This window comes from Durio zibethinus, chromosome 17, assembly GCF_047325235.1.
Source record: "Durio zibethinus cultivar Kanyao isolate XHJ-2024 chromosome 17, ASM4732523v1, whole genome shotgun sequence".
Taxonomy (NCBI): domain Eukaryota; kingdom Viridiplantae; phylum Streptophyta; class Magnoliopsida; order Malvales; family Malvaceae; genus Durio; species Durio zibethinus.
This window is the reverse complement of record NC_143178.1, coordinates 24820012-24846032: the sequence shown is the minus strand read 5'-3', so window position 1 is coordinate 24846032 and position 26021 is coordinate 24820012. Positions and strand designations below refer to the sequence as shown.

Genomic DNA, 26021 nt, shown 5'->3' with positions numbered 1-26021 from the left:
TTTTGTCACACAGAAAAAACCTCACAAGTTTGAGATTAAATCTCAACTTATATATCATATTACGACGAAATTTTGCTGTAGATGATAGTTTATTCTATTGGAGAAAGCAGTGCTACCATTCCAGGTAGTTTGGCCTCCTTTTGACATTCTGAGCTCCTTATTTGTGTGGTTATCTGCAGTGAACATGGTCCTACCTGGAGCTACAATATGTAACACAAAAGAACCATGTTGTTATAAGTATAACCATAGCAGGTTTAGTAGATGAGCATAAAAAGAAAGCTGGCAAGCTTCTGCAACAGCAATGAAAGATGCATATGTCGACCAGGATCTTCCACAACTGAGAAGTTATATTCTTGAAGATTAATACTGTTGGTGGAGAAGTTTGAAGGGAACTTATGTGTAAATATATATGGCCATGTCTCAACACTTTGAGTGGATAAAAGATGATCTACTAGAAATCTGTGTAATAAGAAAAGAAAATGTCTGTATGATGTGTGGCCGTGTGGGATATCTTTGCACATCTGATATTCTATAAGGTAATGGAGGGCATTTGCAATAGTTTTGTTCTTTCCTTCTGTGTTCATTTTCAGCTTTTCCATGAGTTCTGCTACAAGAGTGCCTGCCAATCTTGCTGCTGAAAACTCTCACTCTCGCTTATTCCCTCGTGTTTGACTTAATGCATTTTAGGTACACACAGTCTAGACAACCATAAATAACAAAAGTATAATGATGTATAAAGGCCAAGTTACTGAGAAAGAAGGATACAACATGTCAGCTATTGATACAGAACATAAAGGGCGCTCACACATAGAAAGGTGCACCATGAACTATTGTGATGTTATATGAGAAATTATGGAAAATAAAATTACAAAAACAGACCACTTAGTACTGCAGAGTGATAAATAGCAAAAGCAACATCATCCCAAGTTCCAAATTGGCATTTCATTTTGCTCCCATCCACTTTTCAAGTGACTTTGTGGATGATGTCCACCACAAGCTTTATGAACAGCTTTATTAGTTGTTTCACCAACTTGGTTAGAAGTGGTGTCATTGCAGAAAACACTGACGTAATTATGATGGTGAAGATCTTTACGCTACTCGGTGCAATCATAGACATTGAAGTGTTATATGTGAAGTACAATGCAACTATACAAATTTGAAGCTCAAATTGCAGTGGAAAATTGCTTGTGAGGATGTTGACAATGAAAAGGGACATTGAAAAACCCATTGAGTTGAAAACCACAAATAATGCAAAAGTAATTCCACTGCTGGTACCGATGATGGAGTTCCCCGCTGAGTGTGCTCCATTGAGGCTGGTGCCATTGTTCTGGTTTGGAGAATAGTTATCTTGCCAAGTACCGCCTGGAGGTTTGAGTCCAACCTGGAAGGTGGCAGTTGCCACCAAAACAGCTATCACTAATAAAGCACTGCGCGCTTGACTGGGAGAGTCTCGGCCCTTCTTGAACTTGAAATACTCCACCATGTTATCTGTCTCCCTTTCACATCTTGATTCTGTTCTGGGGTGGTTTGTTACTTCATTATGAGATTCATAGGAAGGAATTGGAGACATCATAACATCTTTAGCTCTCACAGCTCCAGCCTGTTAAAGAATCTCTGCGATTTCTCTGTTACCGGCTTCACTAGGGAAAATCTGTAGGACGTCCGGGGCAGAAAGACCACTTTGGTTTACCACATTTACTTCCAACAAGCTTGAAGTAGTTGATCCACTGCCATGTATAATTCTATGACCTGAAATGATATTACACATTCACTAACAGAAACATCGTCTCATTGTTTGGTATTACGCTTTTACTAGATAGACAACATAATGAAACAAACATAGATTGTTGGCTAATTGTGGTATGCAAAAGGAAGGAATCGATGTAATATTATTTGTTTCTAATAGAATCCAGGAGCATAGTCTGCAAATATTTCCCATTTTATGAACAGAAGGATGTTAAAACATGAAAACCAAATGGAATAGCGAACTTTTGAGTAAGAGAAAAATACTTGCCTGCCGTTGTTTCTTCCAAGTTGCTAGGTGCAGAACTGTATTGCCTTGCTCATCCTTGAGATTTAAGATGTCTTGTTTCTTCATCTCTAGAATCCAGTCAACCATAACTTTGATTGCCTCAAACTGGCTGTTCTTAATGGCTAGGTGCAAAGCAGTCTCCCTTTGAACTGTTACAACTTCAATACACTCGGCACAACTCAAAAGCATTTCACTGATTACATCAACCCTCCCTGTCATAGCTGCAAAATGGAGAGGAGTCTTGTTCTCTCTTCCCTCTAGGCAGCATAATTTCCTGTCAACTTTCAGAAGCTCTCTTACAACCCCAATGTGCCCGTTGGCAGCAGCCATGTGAAGAGGACTAAAACCATCTTTATTTACTTCTTCGGCATACTCGGGCCTTAGTCTCAAAATCTCTCGAACAAAACCAATATGCCCTGCAGCTGAAGCAACATGTAAGGGATTTTCGCTAAAATAAAGTGAGATGGTGTGCAGGATTAAAGGGTTTTCTCTCAGTAACTTGTGGACGTCATCGACATTTCCAGTGCAAGCAGACTCAAACAACCTTGTATCCATTTTGATATGACTAAGCTTGTTTTACGGATTATTCTTTTTGTTGATGAATAATGAAGAGTATTGGTGGAAGAAGGAATGTTAATACCTTCTTTAGTGAATTTCATAACTTATCTTCAAAAGTTATTCATGCGAACAAGCAATTAGGAGTTGAAATATGCAGGCCAAATGTAATAGTTTGACCTTAGTTTTAAATAATAATTGTCTTGATTATCTAATGAACCAACTCTTGCATATATATATATATATATATATACATATACATATACATATACATATACATATATGATGCTAGAAATTGATGGTTAAGATATTGGAGAGTCACTACAAATAGAAAAAGCTCACAAAGGAGACAAGTCATAAGAATTTGAATAATGGTAGAATATGATTATTGGATTAAAAATGATAAAAGTTTACTACCAAGACTAGAAACTAAGGGATACAGAAACACCACCCTAAAAATTCTAATAAAGGATATAGAATAATAGAAGTTAATAAAGGATACAGAACAATAGAAGTTAACTAATTTAGGAAATCCACTTAAGAGATACAGAACTTGAAGAATAATCTAAAAGATTGCTTAAGGATAAATAAAACTATATTCTCCTTTCTACCAAAATATAATAGAAAATATACACGCTAGGAACATCCCTCAAAGCATGGGACTTTTAGATTGAATTGCTAGAATCAAGAGATTTGCATGTGAACCCATTTACTCATGCATATTACATAATAATGAATTTGACCATAATCCATCCATATTCATGCTCTTTTTTTTCTAGCTAGTGTGAACACAACCTCCCTATTCTAGCTCACTTTATTTTTGCATTCATTTAGTGAATTTAGACCAAAGATAGATCCATCTTATTTTTAGATAAATAAGTCTTTTTTAGTCTCAGCCCAAGTTGTAAGATGCATTGACACTCCGGTGTCAATCTCCTCTGGTTGAAAAAGACTTGTCCTTAAGTCTGAATTAGTCTTCTTACCATGGTAAGATGATAAATCAACAATATTGAAGGTAGAAGATACTTCATAAGTGTCGAGAAGCTCTATTTTGTAGGCATTCTCCCTCATACGTTGGAGAATTCTAAATGGACCATTTGTTTTAGGTTGTAATTTGCCAACTTTCCTAAAGGAAATCTCTCTTTTCGCAAGTTAATCCACACCAAATCACCTTATTTGAACTTCATATATTTTTTATGCATATTTGCTGCCTTTTTATATTTTTTATTTTGCTGTAAAATCTTAGCTCTCACTTGCTCATGCAATTGTTTGATACCCGTAGCCATTTTTTTTTGCATCTCCACTAAATTATTGATTAGTAGGGAGAGAAACTAAATCTAAAGGGCTGATTGAATTCTTACCATACACTACTTTAAAAGGACTACAAATAGTGGTTTGGCTTGGTGAACAGTTGTAGGCAAACTCTACTTGAGGTAAAATAAGATCCCACTACTTATTATTTTTTCCCACATAACTTTTTAGAAGGTTGCCTAAGCTATGATTGGTTACTTCTATTTGACCATCTATTTAAGAATGATGAGAAGAACTATACTTGAGATTGGTGCCAAGTTTCTTCCAAAGGGTGTGCCAAAAATGACTAAGAAACTTAGAATCTCGATCATACACCATGGATTTAGGAACTCTATGTAGCCTCACAATTTTCTTGAAATACAAATCAGAAACATGAAAAGCATTTATAGTTTTGGTACAAAGAATGAAATGGGCCATCTTGAAAAAACAATCCACAACCATCATGATGGAGTCTTTGTTCTTTTGAGTTTTAGGCAATCCAACTACAAAGTCTAAACTAACATCCTCCCAATAAGCATTAGGCACGAGTAGTGGAGTATACAATCCAGTGTTTTGACCATGACTCTTAGCAATGTGGCACATTTTACATCATTCAAGGTGTTTCATCACATTTTTCTCCATTCTTGCCCAATAAAACCTGTTTTACAAAAGAGCAAGTGTCTTATCCATTCCAAAGTGTCCACCTAGTGCATCATTATGAGCCTCATTGATAAAGGCTTATCTAAAGGAACAAGAAAGAATGCAAAGGCTATTAGCCTTGAAGAGATATCGATCATGCAACAAACACTGGTTGTGTAGTCCTTGCTTGCATTCTTTCTAAATTTGACTAAAGTAAAGATCTGTCTTTTGGAGGCCTTTGATCATATCAAATCCAATAACTTCAACAGCCATAGTCCCCAATAAAGAGTGCTTTTGACTCAAGGCATTTGTCATTACATTCTGAGTTTTCGATTTGTATTTGATAGTGAAGTTGTAGGCTTGAAAAAATTTCACCCAAGTTGCATGTCTTCGGTTGAGCTTGTATGGAGACTCGCACCCAACCTGCGAGGTATTGTCCATTTTGACCCGAAGGTCTCACAGCGTTATCTCACAAAAGCTACCTCACAAGTTTGAGATTAAGTCTCTACATATATATCATTCTTTATCCACACATCTTTTTGATATGAGATTGAAGGCGTTACACCACCTTTAATGCTTGATGTCTCTGTCAAGTCGAGTTTATCCACATGATCAAGATCATACCAAACTACCGTGTAGCATTTAGTGACTTTCATGACCCCTTCGTGTAGCACTTAGTGACTTTCACGGTTGTCGACTGGTGATTACTCTGATAACATTTGTGGAGACCTGCACCCAACTTACGAGGTATTATCCACTTTGACTCGAAAGTCTCATGATTTTATCTCACATAAGGTACTTCACAAGTTTGAGATTAGATCTTTATATATATATCATTTCTTATCCACACATCATTTTGATGTGAGATTGAGAGCGTTACAATCTCCCTACCTTTAATGCTTGACGTCTTTATCAAGTCGAGTCCATCCACAAGATCAAGATCACACCAGATCATCGTGTAGCACGTAGTGACTCTCATGACCCCACCGTGTAGCACTTAGTGACTCCCACAGTTGCTGACTAGTGACCTTTCTGATACCATTTGTGAAGACCCACACCTAACCTGTGAGGTATTGTTCGCTTTGACCCAAAGTTCTCACGGTTTTATTTCACAAAAGGTATCTCACAAGTTTAAGATTATATCTCTACATATATATCATTCATTATCTACACATCTTTCTGATATGAGATTATAGGTGTTACAACTTGTATGGTTATTGATAAACTTTAAGGTCTTATGGTCTAAATATAGGACAAATGGCTTAGGAAAGAGATATTGACTCTAATGGAATAAAGCCCTATAAATGGCATAGAACTCTTTGTCATAGGTTGAATACTTCCTCTTGGCTTCATTGAGCTTCTTACTGAAAATACTATAGGCTTTCCTCGTTGATTTAAAACAACACCTATTCCAAAATTGTATGCATCACATTCTACCTCAAACACTTAATCAAAGTCTGGTAGGGACAAGATGGAAGCTCTAGAGATCCTGATTTTGATGAGTTCAAAGTTGTGTTAGGCTTTTTTGTTCTATTTAAAAGCTTCATTCTTCAAACATTCGGTGATGGGATCCACAATAGAGCTAAAACTTTTAATGAAGCACTTATAAAAAAAATGCAAGGTCATGGAAGCTTCGGATATCATGCAGAGATGCTGGTGTTAGCCAATTTAAAATTGCCTCAACCTTGCTAAGATCCATTTTTATTCTTTTCTTTGACACCATAAACCTTAGAAACACAAGGCTAGAAGTAAAGAAACTACACTTTTTAAGGTTAGCATATAGTTTTTGTTCCCTCGATATGTAAAACAGTTGGTGTAGATAATTTAAGTGTTGGTCCTCATCTTTGCTATATACTAGAATATCATTAAAATATACTACTACATATTTACCAATACAAGCTTTAAAGATATGATTCATAAATCTCAAGAAAGTACTAGGAGCATTGGATAAACTAAAAGATATTACCATCTATTCATAGAGACCATCCCTTATCTTGAAGGCTATTTTTTACTCATCTTCAGGCCTCATTCTGATTTGATGATAACCACTGCGTAGGTCTATCTTGGAAAAAATAGTTGCTCTATATAGTTGGTCCAGCAAGTCATCTAAACACGAAATAAGAAAGTGATAGTCAACTATAATTTTGTTGACTGTCTTACTATCCATACACATGCGCCATGATCCATCATTCTTAGGCACCAAAAGGGCTGAAACTGCATAAGGGCTCATGTTTTCATGTACCATTTTTTTTCTCACCAATTCATCAATTTGGTATTGCAACTCTGCATGCTCTTTATTACTCATCCTATAGGCTACTTTATTGGGTAGAATAACTTCTAAGATAAGGTCTATGCAGTGTTAAATATCTCTTATTAGTGGTAAACCAGTTGGTAACTCCTCTTGAATAACATATTAAAATTTTACCAATAATGGTTGTATTACTGTAGGGGCTTATTACTTTCTTTATTCTCCATAATCAACACCAGTGTATACATAATATCATCCATGTTAATTTATTTTTGTAATTGACCTTGGTAAACAAGCTATTTCCTTACCCTTTGGTTGGTTTTGATATCACTATGGGCTTGATAGGACCTAAAATAATTTTACATCTATCATTCATAAATGCGTAAGTGTTGTGATAACCATCATAAATAACCTTAATATAATAATGTCAAGGTCTTTTGAGCAGTAAATGGCAAGCTTCCATCGAAGCTACATCACACAACACTTTGTCCTTGTAATTTTTTCTTGTGAAAAATAGAACTAAACACATTTTGCTAACCTTGATTTCATTCTCTTTATACAGCTAAGATAGCTTATATTATTAGGGGTGATCTAGTGTCTTAAGGTTTAATTTCTGTACCATAAAGGTAGAAACAACATTTTCAAAACTTTCATTATCAATTATAACATCACATATCTTTCCATAAGTAGTACACCGAGTGTGGAACACATTTTTATGCAATCAATCTTCTTTCTTAGTAAGTGTAGTATCCAAGCTGTATTATATGACTAAGGATGCTCCATAATCGCTATAAGTTACCTCTTTCTCCTTTTCAAGGTTTTGATCTCTTTAGCTAGCTCCTCTTTATTTTTCTCTAAGTCTTTCTCTACTAGAGCCATAATCTTTCTGTTTGGGCATTCTGAAGTAATGTGTCCAAGGCTTTGACATTTAAAACACATTTTGGTTTGTACATTAGACTGAAGCTTGCTTGTTAAGGTTCCATCTTTATTTTTGGGGCTACTTTATAATGTGCTTAGAAAAAGCAACAGTATTGGATGAGCCATCTTTATTGATATAGCCTTCTCGAGAATGAGCCTTCTTTTGTTGTCTCTCCACTTTAAAAGCAAGCTTGAATACATCATTGAAAGTTTAATAGGTTGTAGCTGCACCACATTAGCTATCTTAATCTTCAATCCTTTAAGATATCGGGCAATAGTTTACTTTTTCTATTCCACCAATTCATATTTTAACATAAGGTGGTCAAACTCAACTGTATACTCCTCCACTAAAAGATCTTTTTACTTCAAGTTATGGATTTTAAAGAAGACATTTTGTCAAAAGTTATCTGAGAAATACATTCTTTTCAACTCTTTTTTCATCTTCTTTCAAGTTACAATTTTTCTCCTACCTTTTTTTTTTCCTTTGTTTCTTCAGATTTTTTCACTAAAAGGATGCATGCTTTTTATGTTTGATAGCTACTAGCTTCACCTTACAATATTCAGGGACATCGTGGTATTCAAATATGTGTTTTACCGTGTGTAGCCAATCTAAGAATTCTTCATATTACATCTTCTCCTCGAACTCAGGAATCTCTATCTTAGGATTGAATATGTTAGGTTAAAGTTGGTTTCTGCGTAGATAGTCTCTAACTTACCATGGGTGAGATATGGTGTTATCATCAGAATCGCTATTGTTTCCATGGTATGGATTTGTTTCTACCATGGTATGGATTTGTTTCTACTTTATCTTTTTTGTTCCTCATTCATTGCCTCATTATCTCCTCTCTCTCTTTTTGTATATGTAGTTAATGTTGTAGTTGAATGATCTATTGTCGTATCTCCTTTATGAGGGCATCCCTTGGGTCAACATTGTTAGTTGTTGTAATGTCGATATTAGCTTCAACCTCTTCTACTGGTGCTTGACAACGATGACCTGCCATAGCTCTGATACCAATTTGATGTCAGAAATTGATGGATGAGATGTTGGAGAGTCATTGCAAATAGAAAAAGCTCACAAAAGAGACAATTAAAAGTTCACCACCAAGACTAAAAATTAAAGGATATTGAAACATTACCCTAAGAAGTCTAATCAATGATACAAAACAATAGAAGTTCACTACTTTAGAAAATTCACTTAAAAGATACAAAATTTGAAGAACAATATAAAAGATTGCTTAAGGATAAAAAAAACTTTATTTTCCCTTCTACCAAAGAATAATAGAAAATATATAGGCTAGGAATATCCCTCCAAGCATAGAACTTTCATATTGAATTGCAAGAATCATGTCTAAAATCAAGAGATTTGTATGTGAACCCATTTACTCCTGCAGATTAATTTGATCATAATCTCATTCATATTCATGCTTTTTTTTTTAGCTAGTGTGAATATAATCTCCGTATCCCAACTCACCTTATTTTTGCATTTATTTAATAGATTTGGACCAAAGATAGCCCCATCTTATTTTCGAATAAATCCTTCTTAATCTCAGCTTAAATTGTAAAATGCATTAACACTCCGGTGTCAATAAACAAATAGATGATATATATTATTTCGGCTGACTTTAGCATATATCATTTTAATATGATAGACATCCAAAAAACTTAAAATGATTTCAAAAACTAAGATGATTGACAAAACAGAAATATGAATGAAGCTAATTTAGATTTCTGGCTGGTTTTAAGACTTTGGTGGTTCATGCTAACACTTTAAAACATGACATATAGCAAGTTCGAATTCACTTTTCAACACCTGCTGTCATCTTCTTTCTATCCTAAGCTGCTGCCTCCCTTATAAAAAGAAAAACCAGTAATGAACTTCAACAATTACATTCTACGGATTACAAGTCTGTGATGTTTTCGTTTCGCTGATGTGATGGCTGCGTAGTTTCTTGAGTCGTACACTTAGGGCAAATCCCATAGCTTATGTTCCAACAAAAACTGATCTCATGTCCTGTTCTTTTAAGTTGTTTACCAGTGTATACCAAAACTGTGGAATTTATACTTGTATCTCTGGATTATTTTTGCTGCTGCGGACTTGTTAATCAGTGCTAATCTAAAAGTTCATAATATATTATGCTCCCTAAGTTCATACTTAGATTTCAGACAGTATGAAATTTTAAAGAATTTAGAAAATCACCATCGTTTGTTGCCTTTCAATAGCTCAAAAAGGTGTCAAAAGCCAATGTTATCTCACTATTCTTATATGCACCACCGATCACTGATATGAAACTCTGCTACCAAGTTCCTTCCTAGACAGTAGTTTAATGTCGTGGTTGAATTGAAAAACTATGTTTAGAAAATTATTGTGGAAAAGCAATTATATTTATCTTAAAATTAATTGGAACTAAAGTTTTTTAATCCGTTTGAAATTGAACTTATCATTCAAAGTTCAAACCGACTTTTAAAAACATTAAAACCATTGAGGATCACAGACTTCACCATGATTTGACGAAATCAACATTATAATCAGCCTTCAGGTGTGTAGAATTCTTAAAAAAAAAAAAAAAATCCTTGGTCGTTAAGCAAGATGAACCGTGGAATAGACTGCAACTGGTGTTATATAGAGAGGGCAAAAGGCACATCCTTCGTATAATCTTTACATTAATCATCATATCATTTCTTCCTCACTTCATCAACAATGGCTGTTCCCATGGGGAAGTGCTGAGTACACATGAAGTCTTGAGAGATCCTACACTAGGACCAGAAATAAATCCCTCTATTTGAGTTATTTGCCTTAAGAGGCATTGAATCATTTCTAATCCCCGTGTAATGGTCTACTAATACGTTTAGCAAAAAAGTGAATATAAATTGCAAAGAATGGGTGGTTGACTGAAATTTCAGGGGTGATAAGATAAGCAACGAAAACAAGCTTAGAGCCCCTGTATGGATTCAAGGTTGTATTCTTTAGGAGTTGAAGTTTCAACCTCTCGGTTGTCCTGTAGTTTTGGCTTCTTCATGGCATCGAGAGCCAGCAAGTAGGTGTAGGACACTGTCCGATTAGATAAAGGGCCAGGATTGCTTATTCTGCTGGCCAAGAAGCGATGGATTAGACCTCTAAGGAATGGGGCCATGGTATCCGGCTCATATTCTAGGTAGTACATGATTCCTCCCATGCATGCGCAAAACAAGGCCACCTGTGACAGTTCAGAAGCAACAAGTGAGGAGCCAAATTTATAAGAGAATAACTGATTCAGTTAATATCGTAATGATGCAGTACATAAAAGAAACCATCGTTCTATCTCAATTTATATGTGCAACACTTAAGACAATCAAGGATTCACTGTAGCACTCAGTATTTCCTAACCAACAATAGCACGTAGTTACTTAGCCACCTAATTCATGCCAACAAAATTCATCACTTTTTTGACATAAGGGCCTAAACCAAGGTGACTTGCCCCTGAAATATCAAGAACAAAGTTGGTTATCTAACTATGGGCATGATTTTCACTTAGACCAACAAAGAAGCTCCCATCAGAAGGAAAATTAGAAGCCAGATTTTTAACACGGTAACTTACCTCAGCATTTTTAACATCAGGAAGCAGGTGCCGGTTCACTAAAATATACCATAATGATTCTCCAGCTCGTGGAAGAACATATAAAGCAAGTTCACTGCGTCTAGCTTTTTTCTCCAGTAATACAGAAAGGCCTGATAAAGCACCAGCAACCCAATATACCAACTTGTGGTCTTTTGATGCAATCTTCCTATGCATGCATATAACTGCCTTGAATAGCACAAGAAAAAATTTCAAGAACATATTCATACTGATTTTAACAAAAGAAACGAGTGAATGAGAAATGAGAAACCAGCTACCTGAAAAATTCCAACAAATGCAGACAAGAAAGATGTTGATCGAACAGCACCTTTAACAGCAAGCCAACAAGTACGAGCAGGGGTCTCCATAAACTAGAAGAGTATCATGATAATGCAAAATAAACAAAAAAAAAAAGGATCAATTCTAAAATGAAATTTCATTGTCATGCCATCTAAAGATCGACAGAAACCTGCAAAATCAACTAAAAGAATTAACCTGATAATAAAACCCATCATTCCCGCTCCATTCAGAAAACATTACTAATGCTGCATTTACTAAACCGGATTAACTATTTCAATTTTCAAAAATATGTTTGGTATTGGTAAAGCATTTATGCAAAAAAGGCAAGCCTATGCTGACCTTTTATAGTGCTTAAAATGCATTAAGACGATGATTGTCTTATTTGCTTTTTTCTTATAAGCAGAAGAATATATTCAAGATGTACCTTTTGTAAGTGCAGAACAACAAATGGCACAAATGTCAAAGAGAAGTATAGAGGAAATGTTTTCTTGAATGTAGCCGATGCTGCCTGAGCATTGTGGGCTAGACAAGAATTTGTGCCTGGATGAATAACAGAACAAGGAATAATAGACGGGAACTCTTTCAACTTCACATTATTGAACTTCCCTCGGCTATATAAGTAGGCTGATATAGATGCTACATTCACTGGACCACCTCTACAGTTTTCCCTTACAGCTTTATATACGGGAGCTGCAACAGGACCAGTCTTCTGAATGAAATCTTGATATGATTTTGGCAAGCTTTCAGGACGCATCACAAAGGCATACATAACCTAATATAAGCGTCAGTCAGTAAAATGGGTTGAAGTAAACACAAATGTGGATGATGAAAAGTACATCAACCTAACCCTAGTAAGTGAAAAGCAGATATGAAACCACTGTTAACCTCAGAAGGAAACTCCAATTTGCTAGAAAATGGCAACCTTCACTAAATATTAACATTTAAAATGGAAAAAGTAATCAGAAGCAAACGATTGGAGGGACAATTCACAATCTCAAAGGAGCAGAATTAAATTAGTTACATTTCCAGAACATCTTATATAAAAGAGTCATGTCTTGTAGTATTTATAGCTAAAATTACTCTAAGCTTCTCTTTGGCAGCTTTTACTCTCCAAACTAAGCAATTTCTAGTGTTATAAAAGTTCCACTATCATCAATTGATGTACAGAGATAAAAATAACTAGTCCAAACATATTAGGTAAATCAATATGAGCTTTATATTACCTGGGCACATGCTAAAGCAAAGAGCAGAGAGTCGCCATGCCTCCAATGGCTTCCCCAGAAGTGAAACTTATTTTTTGACTTTGCAGAATTATAAGCACACTGAAGAGTAAAGCCAACTGTTAGACTGCAAACCGGAGAACTGGTATCCACTATTTCAAATAGCTTTACCAATTTACTATTTAAAAATACATTAATTTACCTGGGCTACTCTAGCCAAAAGATACAGTGCAAGTGTACGCCTTCGGCTTGAATCATCCAAAGCCAAAATAGACAACCCCGCAATTGAACCTGCTAAAATTCTGTTCCATCACCACCTTAAACAATGTCAAAGATAGGAAAAAGGATCTAGCATGCATCAAAAGTTTTCAACTATTCCACCAATCATTTACCATAAACCACAATGAGATAGACATCTAAAGGAAATCATCCATTTAAAAACAAAACTTAAAAAAAGAAAAAAGGCTTTAAATAGCAAACTTACGCATTCACTGGCGTCTCTTTCTTTCTCAGCTTTCTTAGTAAACACCTAAGCGCATGGTATGATCCTGTGAAGCCACCAAAAAGTAAACCAATGCGGCATGCTTCCTCTCTCACAATCAAATCTTTCTCTGAGACAAGTTGCTGAAAAACAAAGTTCAAACATTCAAACATTGGTAATATCACATTTCTGCATATTATTACATCATAATTCCTTACAAAGTCCAATAATAAAACCCAAAATCCCAGCAAATTCGCCAAACAATCAAATCTGATCATACATTAAAACCATTTAATCAATCATTTTATAAGAAACATTTCACAATTTACAAAGGAACCAAGTCAAAGAAAGACACTTTACGAAACTTTCATAAAGAAAACCCTAACCTTGAGATCAAGAAGCGAAGAATACGACTGTCCTCTGGCGAGCTTGAAAGCGCGAAGAAGAATCCCGATACCTACTCTAACACCATAAGAAAGGAGAAAGCTTTGGCAAAGATTGCCAATGGCATTGGCCATGCAGGAGTCATCGGCGTGGTCGCATGGCGGGTGGTCATCATCACTCGCCACCTTCCTCTGACGCCTCTGGAGCTCCTCTATGGCTTCCCTCAATCGCTCCTCCGCCTCACGCAGCCGTCGCTCTGCCTCCGCGCTGTCCGCCAACAACCGGGCCGACGAATTCCGGTTTCTGGAAAAAGCCGGCATTTTGGATTCGATGTCGCCGTTGTTCTTATTGAAATCTGAAAGTAAAGAGAAAAGAGAAGAGATAAGTAATAAATTATTTCTATTTTTGTGAATATTTTCCTTTTTTTTTTTTAATTTTTATTTCGTGTCGGTTTTGTTGCTTTGGATTTTGTGAATTTTGTTGGCCAATTAGGATAAGGAGTGATCTATTCTCTTTGCTTTGCCTTACTGTAATTAGAAATAAAAAGAAAATGTAAAATATTCTAGGTCAAAAAAAATTACGAAATAATAGTAAAATTTTCTTTAATTTATATATCAAGGTAAATAATAGTTTTGAATAATTATATAAAAATATATAATTTTTTCTATGTTAAAATGCATGATTCTGCTATATAAATTAATTATATCTATAATTGGTGTTTTATTTTAATTAATTAATTATTATAGTAATAAATGTTCAAAAAATATTAAACTTGAGAATTCGTTAATTGATTCATACATTCACCTAATTTGATAATTTATATATTAATTTTTTATAAAATATTGATAATTTATATATTCGTATCGTATTTTATATAAAAGTTACGTATTACAGTTGTGTTGATATGAAAATATGAATCATATATTGTTTTATTTTATTAAATTTATTTATAATTTTTATTAAAATTTTAAATGATGTCATTTTTATTTTTTTATTTATATCATTTTTAATTATATTATGATTTTATATTTTAAATTATCAAATTTACTTTAAATAATAATATCCAATAATTTAAACTTTAAATTTTAATGTCGTAATCCTTTTTAACTTTGTCTTATTTATACTACAATTCATTTGTAAAAATAACAAAAACATCGATCAAATGAAGCTTAAACAAATTTCATGTATTTCTTCATAAATGACACAAGGAAAAAAAATCATGAAGGGTGTATCACATTGAATTAATATTATAAAACATGATAATATGTTGTCCCCTCAAGAAGGCAAAATCATCAAATTTGCATCGGGTTTCTTAGATAAAGAAGTCTTGGTTTAAGGGTAATTCTAAGCGGCCACGAAGATAATGCTTCCGAATTTTGCAAAGCATTGCCTGCCTGAATAAGGCAAGTGTGGTGAACTTGGGACCATAAAAATTAAATAAATATTTATATATCCATTGACAATATACAAATAAGCAAATGTAAGAATCATAGAGTTGTAATGAACATGAACTAGATTATAATTTTTATGTATTTCCAATTTTCTCTGAAGAAGCAGAACTTGAATTTTGATCTTTCCAGGATGCTTGCCACTGTTTGTCATAGTAGGTGGCCTCATCAGCAAGCTTTCTCAGGTTATCAAAATCTTGGGTTCGTCTGAACAGGATGACATCGGTGACTGTCACAAACAATCCAGCCTTGCAAGTAATATTGCCTGTTTGCCCGACTAATCCAGCCCTGTTAAAGCATCCACAACGTAAGCCATGAAGAATCCTATCGTTGCAGCTCGACCTGCAAATATTGATATATTGGAATGCAGCTGAGAGATTATTCTGAAAGTAACAAAAATGAGAAGTTGTGCTTGCAGTGAGTGTAAGGAGTTTATTAACCATTGAGCAGCTCAGCCTCAGGAAGATATGTTCGCATCAGCCATGCCCACCAGGGTATGATTGCGCTTCTGAATTGGACTGGTTCTTGGTTTGTGGCAGCCTCCGGATGCATCTCCAGGAATTTTCTCCTCCTTGCTTCTACAATACCTGCAAAAAGATTGCTGTTATGGAGTGTCTGATCAATTTGCCAATTTGATAGGACGTATCTGATATCATTAGATATTCAAGAAATCATTTTGCCTTTTTCAATATGCTAGAAGGATGAATTTCAGCTATGAATGGAGGGGACTATAGATTCCCAGGGAGCTCACCTGCAACAATCACCCCATCCCAATCCATCCTACCATTTCTGACAAACATATTCAGATCCCATGTTCCATTCTTCCATCGTTCGTCCCTGAATGATTCTGTCTCGAAGTTGCCTTTCAATTTATCGTCAGGATCCTTTGACTTGTTAATTTGTGAAGCCGGTTTCTCTTTTCATCTATCTTAAAGCCATTTTGGCCTTTAGGGTGACAGCATTCATCACTTGTTTTGTCCCCAGAGAATATGCTGGTTTGGTTTGTTGCTGTTGCTTCCTAGTGACATGATGTGAGCTGCAAGCTCGTTGCAAGAAGGCAGAAATGGCAATGGAAGCCATTGTCGGTTCAAAGGGAGTATTCTTTCTTTGGTTCTTTGCTCTTCTCTAAAGCTCTTGAGGGGAATGGAAGTATACAATTTGCCCATACTTTTTAATAAACAAGATTATCTTTCCATAACCTCCTGTCAGAGAGTTATGGGCAAGGTTTTGGTATTTATTTTTATATCTTTGTTCCTTTTGCCAATTTTTTCCTCTTATAAAGCAAAGAATTATCCAGTATTCACTGTGCTCACTGAGGCTGATTCTGCAGAGTTACTAGTTTTGTGTCAGAAATATATTATATGATATATTTTATTAGAGTCACCAGTGGCTTCTGACTCAGTCTTCCAAATTGAGATCTTCAAACTTGCAATGACATGGTAAAAAACATATAGAATTACAAAGAATTCAATCTCAAAGCTGAATGAATGTTGAACACAGTTAATGCATTATTCCAATACAAAGCTGGTAAAAATTGAAATTTAACAAATACCCCCCATTAATAATCTTCCTTAAGGATAAATGGGATAACAATTAAAAGTTTTGAAGAGGAAAAGATAAGAATGTTTCAAATCTATTGCTTGAGCTTGCTATGGAGACTAGAAACCAAAATAGAGAAAGAAACAGGAATAAGAAATGGAAGGGGACATTTATGCTTCCCATCCTCTCAGGATAGTTGCACGAGCAACACGGTTTACCCCAAGTGTAAAGGCACCCATCCGGAGATTGCAATTGTGTGACTGGCACATGTTCTTGATGTTATGAAAAGCTTGAGTCATGTACCTCCTCAGCTCCTTGTTCACTTTCTCTTCATCCCACATGAAACCTTGAATGTTCTGCCAAATCAGATGAAAAAAAATAATATCATGATACAGTATCCTTCTTTAGCTTAACTAGTTAATGACATAAACTTGCTTTTGTTGCCATTGATTCAATTCAAAATGATTGTATGTCTTAAAAGCTTTGTGTACCCATTGAATTAACCATTACAGATGAGGTAAGCAGTGCCGTGATAAAATCATCTGAAAAAGATAAGATGCATGGCAAACAGACTAAAACCTTTTACCTGAACCCACTCAAAGTAGCTGACAGTTACCCCTCCTGCATTGGCATATATGTCAGGTAGTATTATTACTCCTTTCTTTGATAGAATCTGCAGTATTAAAATCTTAGATCAGAATTTCGCTTCCACCTTTAGGATCAGAAAACAAGAGGACGACAATTTACCTCATCTGCTTCTGGATCAGTTGGATGGTTTGCTGCCTCTATTATGAATTTTGCCTTCACATCTGCAGCATTTTCCCTTTAAAGGAGAACATGATGAAAACAATATGTGAGACAACCCATATTTGAAGCAATTGATGGGAATGTAAATGAATCCAATTAAGATACAGTAAAAGAAAAAGATAATTCCCAAACAGATTGCAATAGAGCCATGAGTTTGTTCAACTGCTGAAATATTCCACTTTAATAATGGAACCTTCTCAATGGAGGGATCAAACAATGTTAGATTTGCATTTACATGCTCTAAATAAAGTTCAACTTTTATCAGCAAGGACAACATATTCTGACATCATTTCCAATATAGAACATATAAGTTGTCCTGCTGAGATGAAATAAATTGGTTATGTGACACTTAAGAACTAATAAAGCCCTAAATTAGAACATCTTAGCTCTGATTGTCATGAAAAATTAGTACAAATACAACTTTGACCATGTTTATTCCTGCCTGTATTTATCCATATAAGCACAAGTTCTAAAGCTGATGTTGGCTTAGTGTTTCAACATCTAATCAACTATGATTAAGAAGCCATATGTAAACCATTGAGCCATTACCACTCCAATAAACTTTTAAAGGGAATAGGGTAAACTTTGCACTACAACAGTTTAGATGGAATAAAAATAAAATAGAAGAGCTAGAAATGGTAGCATCCAGTAGAACAAGCAACAGTTTACACAAAAACGTGAGAACCAAGATGCCCAGCAATGGATTCTAACCTGTTCAGGACTCCGCCTAAAGCACATGGGATGAGAACATCGCATTCATGTGCAAGCAGTTCATTTGGATCCATAGAGTCCCCACCATCGAAGCTTTTCAAACTGCCAGTAGCTTCTTTATGCTTTAGCAACTCAGGTATATCAATTCCATTTGGATTCTTAACAGCACCAGTGATGTCACTCACCGCAATAACCTTACCACCCCTCTCATGTATGAGCCTTGCTGCCCAAGACCCCACATTACCAAAACCCTAGAAAAAATTTAATAATATAAACATTAAAAAAAGAAAAAACAAGTTTTGAAGTATCTCGAAGGAAAAATTTTAACCATGCATGAATTTATGTTGACCATACCTGAATAACAAAGGTCAGACCCTTAATTGACTTCCCATATTCAGCAAGTAAAGCTTCAGTTGCATATACAACACCACGACCAGTTGCAGCCTCCCTGCCTAGCGATCCACCTAAATCCTAAAATTCCCAATAAAAGTATATTTACATTTTGTTAAACATTACATTACAAGCTTTAAATATCAGTATTTAGCACTTACTATCGGCTTTCCTGTAACAACAGCTGGCGAGTGTCCATGAAACTTAGAGTATTCGTCCAAAATCCATGCCATTGTCTGCACATATTTATTCTTAATATACATATAAATTTAAGAACGTAAACCAAGTGGAATTTAAACAATTTTGTGGTTTACAAACCAAAAGAAAGTTCATGAGAAACAAAACATAACACAGTGAGGACAATATAACCTGTGCATTAGTTCCCATGTCAGGGGCAGGAACATCTGTATGTATACCAATGAGATCATGGATCTTTTGAGTGAAGACGCGAGTTAGACGTTCCAGTTCACTCTTACTTAAATCCCTAGGAGTGCATCCGATGCCACCCTTTGCACCACCATAGGGAATGTCTGCTACAGCAGTCTTCCAGGTCATTAGTTGAGCCAAGGCATTTACTTCATCAGGGTCAACCTTTAAACAAAATTAACAAACATCAATTGTCAAGTTCAATGATTTTTTTGCACTTCGATGCTGTAAGATCAGGACAGATACATGCAACTGAAACTGCACGTTGAAATTTAAAACAGGGGAAACAAATATGAAAGGCACATTAGAACTCAGAACATGAAACAGACTAATAGAATAACAAGTGTATTTGCTTAAATCCAGAACATCAATATCCAAAATTCTTTGCTAAATTTCATTTAATATAGGGAATTGCTTAATTGATATTCTCTTCAAATTCCTAAGAGGCCAAGATTTAGCTTTTCCATTATTTTCATTATAGAATTGAAATCGGATTCTATTGGACTGAAAATGTTACCTTTTGGAGGGTGCAGGAGAATCTATCAAGAAAAGCTCTAACAGGAAAATAAGATTATATTACTCTAATTCCACAGGACATAAAAAAAGCTGTAAAGTGGATTTAACAAACTATGAATTCCAAATCAACCAAAATGAAAATCATTAAAAAAAAGGTTTGCCTTTTCTTTTATGCCTAAAGGCTACTTACTAAAGTAAAGCAAATGACGATCTCTGAAGACTAAAGAAACAATCAAAATCATAAAACAGAAACAATAAAAGACAAAAATTCCAACAGAAAAAAAGAAAAAGAAAAAGAAGAAAAGTGATTACTTCAGGATGATATCTGATTCCTCCTTTCATGGGACCACGAGCATTATCATGTTGTACTCTAAATCCAACGTATGACACCAAGGTTCCATCGTCCTTGGGAATCGTACACTCCACCTGATCAAAAGGAACGCCAATCAAAACATAACATTTCAAGATCAAAAGACAAAGGAAAAGCTTCCCATCAAACTACCCAACAAAAGCAAAAAAAAGAAGAGAATTCTCTTACAATACCTTGATCTCTCTAAAAGGGATCAGAAGACTCTTTTCGAGCTTAGAGTCCAATCTAAGTAAACGAGACGCCAGGCGGAAATTGCGGTTAGTTGCAGCAAGAGCATTCATGGCTACCTATTAAAACCTCAAGAAACAAGAAATACCCAGAGACGGAAATGATCAAAAGATCAAGAAAAACAACAGCTAGGAGACTTAAAACAACTTGACCAGTTGATTGATGAACAAAGGAGATAGGAAAACAAATTACTGTCTTTGTGAAAGGGAGAGAAGGGGTATATATAGGGAAGGTCTAAGAGAGAAAAAAACAGAACGTAAACAACAGTAACGTAGCGTGAATTTAGCGCATCAAAGAGTTTTAAGGAGTTTTAGGTGAGAGATTTTCCATTCTGGAAGTTACAATAGTGCCCATCGGATGGATGAGAGGCATCCATGGTGCTTTGATATTTGATGGACGGTGATGCTACCTTACAACAGTGGGTAAGGACATGGGGTCCACTCATTCGAGTGCAAATTATGCTTTCAGAAAAATCTGAACAGATTACAATTTAATTTTGAATTTGTCTGGATGGATATATTTATCATCTCAATTTGTCGTTTCCAAATTTCACTTTCAAATAGTTATTGCTATTGATGTAAGATAATTTTAAATAATTCTCGTCAAATACTCGTTAATGCTTTGTTAGGTTTGAAAATTTATAATTTACAAAGAAAATATTAGAGATTTATAATTGATAATTAATTTTAAATTTTTTTAAATTTATTCTGACAGTTTGTTAACATAAAATTTTTTCAAACTCATAAAAAAATTAATTCAATTAATTCTTGAGGTTGAAACTGTGAACATTGTATAATCTTTACAATGAAACCAATTCCAACACATTCGGATTAACAAACGAGCTTAGTCCAAATGAAGTATAAACAAATGTTAAAAGAAATTGATTGATTCAAAATTAGGTTAGTTTAGCACAAGAATTGACCCAAAAGCATATATATATATATATATATCATCTCAAACTTATCTTCAACCCTATATGCCAAACACCAGCAACCCTGCTTGACCTGTCATTGTGTTTTTTAATCAGGACATTCGAAATTTGGTTTTTAAATTTAAATAATGTATGGCACGTTTATTTTATGAAAGATTTTTGCGTATAAATGAACAGTCAAAGGAGAAAGCAAGCCACCTTGGTTGAAAGATATGCACAAGATGATATAATTTCAACTTGAAAAATTCCTGCTGCATGATTCATTGATGTGTTTTGATATTAAATGGTGACAATAGTTTAGTTCATATTTAATTTGATTTTTTAATTTAAAATTTGGTTCATATTTAATATATATTTAACATTTAAATTAAAATAAAATAAAATAAAAAATTAATTCAAATCAAATCAAATATTATAATTTAAAATTAATTTTTAATCTTTTAAAATTTTTTCTCACTCCGGATAATCACAGCCACCCGTGCACCACGATCCCTTAGATTTTTTTGGAAAGTTTTAACATTTCCCATCCTCGTCAGCGCTGACGTTGCACGGTTGCCTTCACACCACGCCAATACCCGATCACCTCTCATCCAATTGTGTAATGCCACGTTTGTTTTTTAGTTTTTTTTTTTTTTAGTCCTCAGACAGGTTGAATTGGGTTTGTTGAAGTTGAAGTGAAGTTGAGTCGAAAGATTGACTGTCGAATGCCGGCGTCTCGCCGCGTCTATCCTGCTGACGTGGATTTGATTTTTTTTATTTCTCTGTTGTAAGGTGGAAAATTGCTTTAAAGTGTACGCTTTTCACTAATTAATTAATTATTATAATATTATTTTATTATTATTATTATTACTATTATATCTCATAATAATAACAATTCATTAATATTAAAATCGATTTTAAAACTTAAAATCTCGAATTTAAATTTCAATTATAATTCAAAAATAAAAAATAAAAAAAGAAAAAGGCTATCCAGCACGAATTGAGAGCTAAGAAGTCATGATAAGCGAATCATATTATCTGTGATCATGTTCACTGTATAAACAATGGATATAATACAATATTAATTATATTATATTATATTTATTTGTATCTAAAAAAATTAGATTGTACAAAAGATTTAATCATTTTTTTATATAAGATGATTCAATCTTTTTAGTAAAAAAAAATTATTTTTAATTTATTAAATTAAATTTACATATTTTATTATATTCTTAAAAATTATATTAATAATTTAAATTATATAAATTTTGAAAAAATATAATTTTAATTAATAAATAAATTATTTTATCTTAATTTTTACACAAATCAAACATAAAATAAAATAATATTATTTAATTTAATTTTATTTATAATATTATTTTATTTTATCTTATCATAATCTTATGTATCAAATACATTCTTAAATTGTTTAAATGAGTGATATCGAAATCAAATTATCAACTAAATATTGCACCAAGGAAATAAGAAATTGTACTAGTTTTTCAAAGCTACCAAACGACACTAAAAATTCAATCCAGTCATGGTTCATGCCACTACAAAGTTCTTAGGATTTAAGTGGGGGACAGCTGGCCCCAACTGTAAATCCCACCTTTGGTTTTACTGTTCTCTAACGATGCCACAATAATAAGATGATTCCACCCTTTCCCATGTGATATTGTTCGGCTGTCAATGGCCCCAAAAAACCTGCAAAATAATTCTCTTATTACAAGTTACATGTTTGCTATAATGATACCTGCAATAACCAATATGCCACTACAGTTAAAAAAAAAAAAAAACAGGGATATAAAACAGGATTCTGTTTTTCATTAGACCATTGATCAAGTATGACCATGTCAGTGTCACAGAAACCACTGAAATCAAACATGCATTATGAACCACATAGGAGAAGTATATGCAAAAGTGAAGCAAAGTGGTTTTAGTATTTTCATTTTGGGGCTTAAACTCCTTCATTACTTGCGTTACCGTTCACCATCCAACAAGAGCCACCACTCTTCAGGAGGGCTCTGCTCCAATCATCCAAAAGAACAGAAGCAGAATATATTCTTTAATTAAGAGATAACAGGTACCACTGTTATCCGACAGACAAGAAGGAAAGTGAAACGAATCCAGTGAGGAAAGCCAAAAAGAAAAGGGCCTCACAACCAGAGATAACTTGAGAATTATTCCAAGGGAATCAGAGGCAACTATTAAGAAAAATTGTGATCTTTGTGCAGACTCAAGTAAAACTTGCTAACAATTGAAGCATGACAAAAATGATTGAATATTTTGCTAAAAAGAGGTAAAAGATCAATGTACTTAAACTAGGTACGGGGAATCACAGATGGACAAGTTGGGCCTGGCTCACTAAAGCATAGATCCAGCCTTTTCCCAACCAAAAACACAATTGTTTGTTCCAAGAAAATCTTATGCAGCTAACAACCAAAGACCATTGAGGACTTGTTCCCCCTTTGAAACAAATAGGAGTCCTGTTAAGATCATGTAATTTTTCAAGCTTTCTTCCTTTCTTCTACTGGAACAAGACACTTAGCTAATTTCTAACAACACCCCCCCCCCCCCCCCCCCCCCCGCCTTCTTTCTTTCTCCCCAAGTAGGATAATTTGCTTGATCTACTCAATAGTCAGTGAGAAGCTGTTCTCTGGTAAGAGGTGTTATAGGCCAATACTGCATCAGGGGGTTTCCATTTCTTTTCCTTTGTTCTTTTAAAATATTTGGGGGGTTATCCCTGGGGTTTCAGATCTGGTTTTCTACAGCACACTGAACAGATATAGATGGAAAGACTTAAATTACAATAACTACCAGAAAAAAGGAAAGAAAGAAAAAAATCCCCTTAAATCAGTAAGGTCATGCAGGGTATTAGCACACCGTATGATTTAAAAATTCTACGTCTTTTTAATATGATTTCAGGAGAAAAACAAAAATAGTTCACTAAAACAATGGCAAGAGGAGATAAACTGCTTTTTGTACGACCATTATGTTCACCTCTAAATTTAAGCATATTGCATTTAGCAAATAACTTGTCATTATCAATTATCAAAATCATTAGAGAGAAAGAGAAATGCCCAAGTGACATGTGATAGTTTGATTTAAAACGAAGAAGTCCTAGGTGTAAAAGTTCATACAAACTGCTTGATCAATACAGAAGGCTAAGTACATAGATCAAGAAGATCTGAATGCTTTAAGTCACTAAAACATAATTTCAATATCAATCAGCACAGTAGGGCTTTGACTTTCTGGGCAAAATGCTAGTAGAAAGCAACATTTTAAGAACATAGGATAAGTGGCTATTCACTTTCATTGCAATAGATGTTACCTCATGAAATACACATCCCTTCCCTACTACTTTCAATGTAGATGGTTTGTCAAGTTAAACTTCTTTCCTGTGATGGTGAAAGTGATATTTATCAGAACAACATAAATATATATACCTAACTACTAAGTTGAAAATTTTGTGGGTTAGAAAACCTACATGCTTCCTTTTTCTTCGATCAATTCCACTATTCCTCATATCATTTTTTGCAAAAGAAGATCCAGGGGGGAGCCATATGGCATTGGAGAAAGTGCTGAAGCAGGAGCAGGAGAAGCAGTTGTCATAACAATAGTGGTACCTGCACAGGTGGCTGAGGTGGAATAGCAGCAGGTGGTGGGAGTGCAGGTGCAGCAACTAGTTCAGGAGGAGGCTTAGGCACAATGAAATAGTTCTTCCAGAAGAAGAATTACTGTCTGTGTGCCAATTCCTATAACTTTCAGGTAACAACTAATGACAAAGATATCCTAAAGGTAAACATAAAATAGTGTCTTATATTGATAAAAAAAAATACATACTACTATTTTGTTTAGTGACCAACTGATCATGAAGATATTTTGCTTGCCAATCCATACAATCAAGTGTTACTATAGTGTTATCCCTGCAAATATCCTCTTAACATATGCTACTTGGTTTGATTCTACAGGGAAATTGGTAATTCACAAAGCATCTAAAAACAACTAGCTATAGAACCTTTAGAAAAAACCGCATCAGCTTTTTGGAAGTTTCACCATCAGGCCAATACAAAAATTGTTGCATGATCTCATGTTCACAACTAGGGGATCCCCAAGATTTGATTAAAAAGGAGATTTAAAGAACCAAGAATTTCAAATAAGTGATAACATTAATCAGGACGACAGCAATAAACATTAGAGCAAAACCTTGTTGGCAGGATGTGCCATTGCATTGTGGAAATTTGCATTTTGAAGAAGTTCAAGGAAATATAGGCAATGAGGATACCTGCAATCATCCTTCTACTTCAGTTCATGTGACACACATAACAAAACTCCAACGAAGGGAGATATAATATTAACTATGGAAGCTATTACTTCATTTCCCCTACTAGTCAGTTAGTTTTAAGCAAGTCAAGCCTAAAGTATTAGATGGCACGCTTTCAAGTTGCTGACATGATCAATTTTATATACTCTGGCCGTTGCTAGTATTGCAGATACTTCAAGTATCCAATAAACGCCTCATCTTCCAAATAGCGATTTTGAGCCAAATTTGCATCAGAAATTTAACGAGTAAGTATCAATGAAGAATGCCTGAAAAGGTTCAATAACCCCATTTTGCATATTCAACAAATGAATACACAACAAGTAAAAAACAATGAAGCATAAAGAACAAGACAACTAATGAATAAGATAAGCAAATTTTGACACAATCAAGAGCTAAATTTATCCAATGTGAGACTTTGTTCTAGCATTGAGTTGAATTCTTCTTCTTTGAGGAATCTAACAGCATAAACAGCCAAAAAAATTCATTAGACAGAGTCACAGTAAAACCCTAAGTATTGAGGAATTGAGCACTGGATGTAAATAGGGTTGGTGAGGTACTGCACCAATTCCATAGTTGCCGCTATCATTGGGATCCTTCTACACGTCGTTTGGCCTGAAAATTTAATTTTTTTTTAAAGAGCTGGCATTCTGATATATATTCCTTTCAGAAATTTTGTAAAGAAGAAAAGAAAG

General features: G+C 34.6%; 2 protein-coding genes and 3 pseudogenes across 5 annotated transcripts; all 5 read right to left on the bottom strand.

Moving 5' to 3' along the window:
* Positions 1–964: 964 nt before the first annotated feature.
* On the bottom strand, positions 965–2587 carry LOC111275270 (ankyrin repeat-containing protein BDA1-like; annotated as a pseudogene).
* Positions 2588–10282: 7695 nt separating this feature from the next.
* LOC111285484 (uncharacterized) lies at positions 10283–14133 on the bottom strand. 2 transcript variants are annotated; one of them, XM_089746735.1, is made up of 8 exons: positions 13663–14133; positions 13280–13419; positions 12998–13097; positions 12799–12897; positions 12000–12347; positions 11554–11646; positions 11258–11460; positions 10283–10876 (listed from the first exon to the last, which is right to left on the bottom strand). In XM_089746735.1, exons 1-7 carry the CDS (start codon positions 13978–13980, stop codon positions 11296–11298), a joined length of 1263 nt encoding a protein of 420 aa, XP_089602861.1. In that variant the 5' UTR covers positions 13981–14133; the 3' UTR covers positions 10283–10876; positions 11258–11295. The 2 variants fall into 2 exon arrangements, with proteins under 2 accessions (XP_089602861.1, XP_022730704.2); XM_022874969.2 differs by having other exon boundaries at positions 11258–11464; positions 13663–14114.
* A 956-nt stretch (positions 14134–15089) lies between these two features.
* Positions 15090–16413, bottom strand: LOC111285477 (light-harvesting complex-like protein 3 isotype 1, chloroplastic; annotated as a pseudogene). The gene is made up of 3 exons (XR_016329412.1): positions 15860–16413; positions 15549–15695; positions 15090–15450 (listed from the first exon to the last, which is right to left on the bottom strand). The product of XR_016329412.1 is annotated as a light-harvesting complex-like protein 3 isotype 1, chloroplastic (transcript).
* A 132-nt stretch (positions 16414–16545) lies between these two features.
* LOC111285469 (glutamate dehydrogenase A) lies at positions 16546–20445 on the bottom strand. The gene is made up of 9 exons (XM_022874948.2): positions 20041–20445; positions 19810–19923; positions 18925–19146; positions 18717–18791; positions 18520–18636; positions 18166–18416; positions 17395–17470; positions 17234–17320; positions 16546–17003 (listed from the first exon to the last, which is right to left on the bottom strand). Exons 1-9 carry the CDS (start codon positions 20146–20148, stop codon positions 16818–16820), a joined length of 1236 nt encoding a protein of 411 aa, XP_022730683.2. The 5' UTR covers positions 20149–20445; the 3' UTR covers positions 16546–16817.
* A 2042-nt stretch (positions 20446–22487) lies between these two features.
* Positions 22488–25567, bottom strand: LOC111285460 (mediator of RNA polymerase II transcription subunit 31-like; annotated as a pseudogene). The gene is made up of 5 exons (XR_016328942.1): positions 25458–25567; positions 25212–25290; positions 24493–24760; positions 24337–24403; positions 22488–22709 (listed from the first exon to the last, which is right to left on the bottom strand). The product of XR_016328942.1 is annotated as a mediator of RNA polymerase II transcription subunit 31-like (transcript).
* Between the last annotated feature and the right edge of the window lie 454 nt (positions 25568–26021).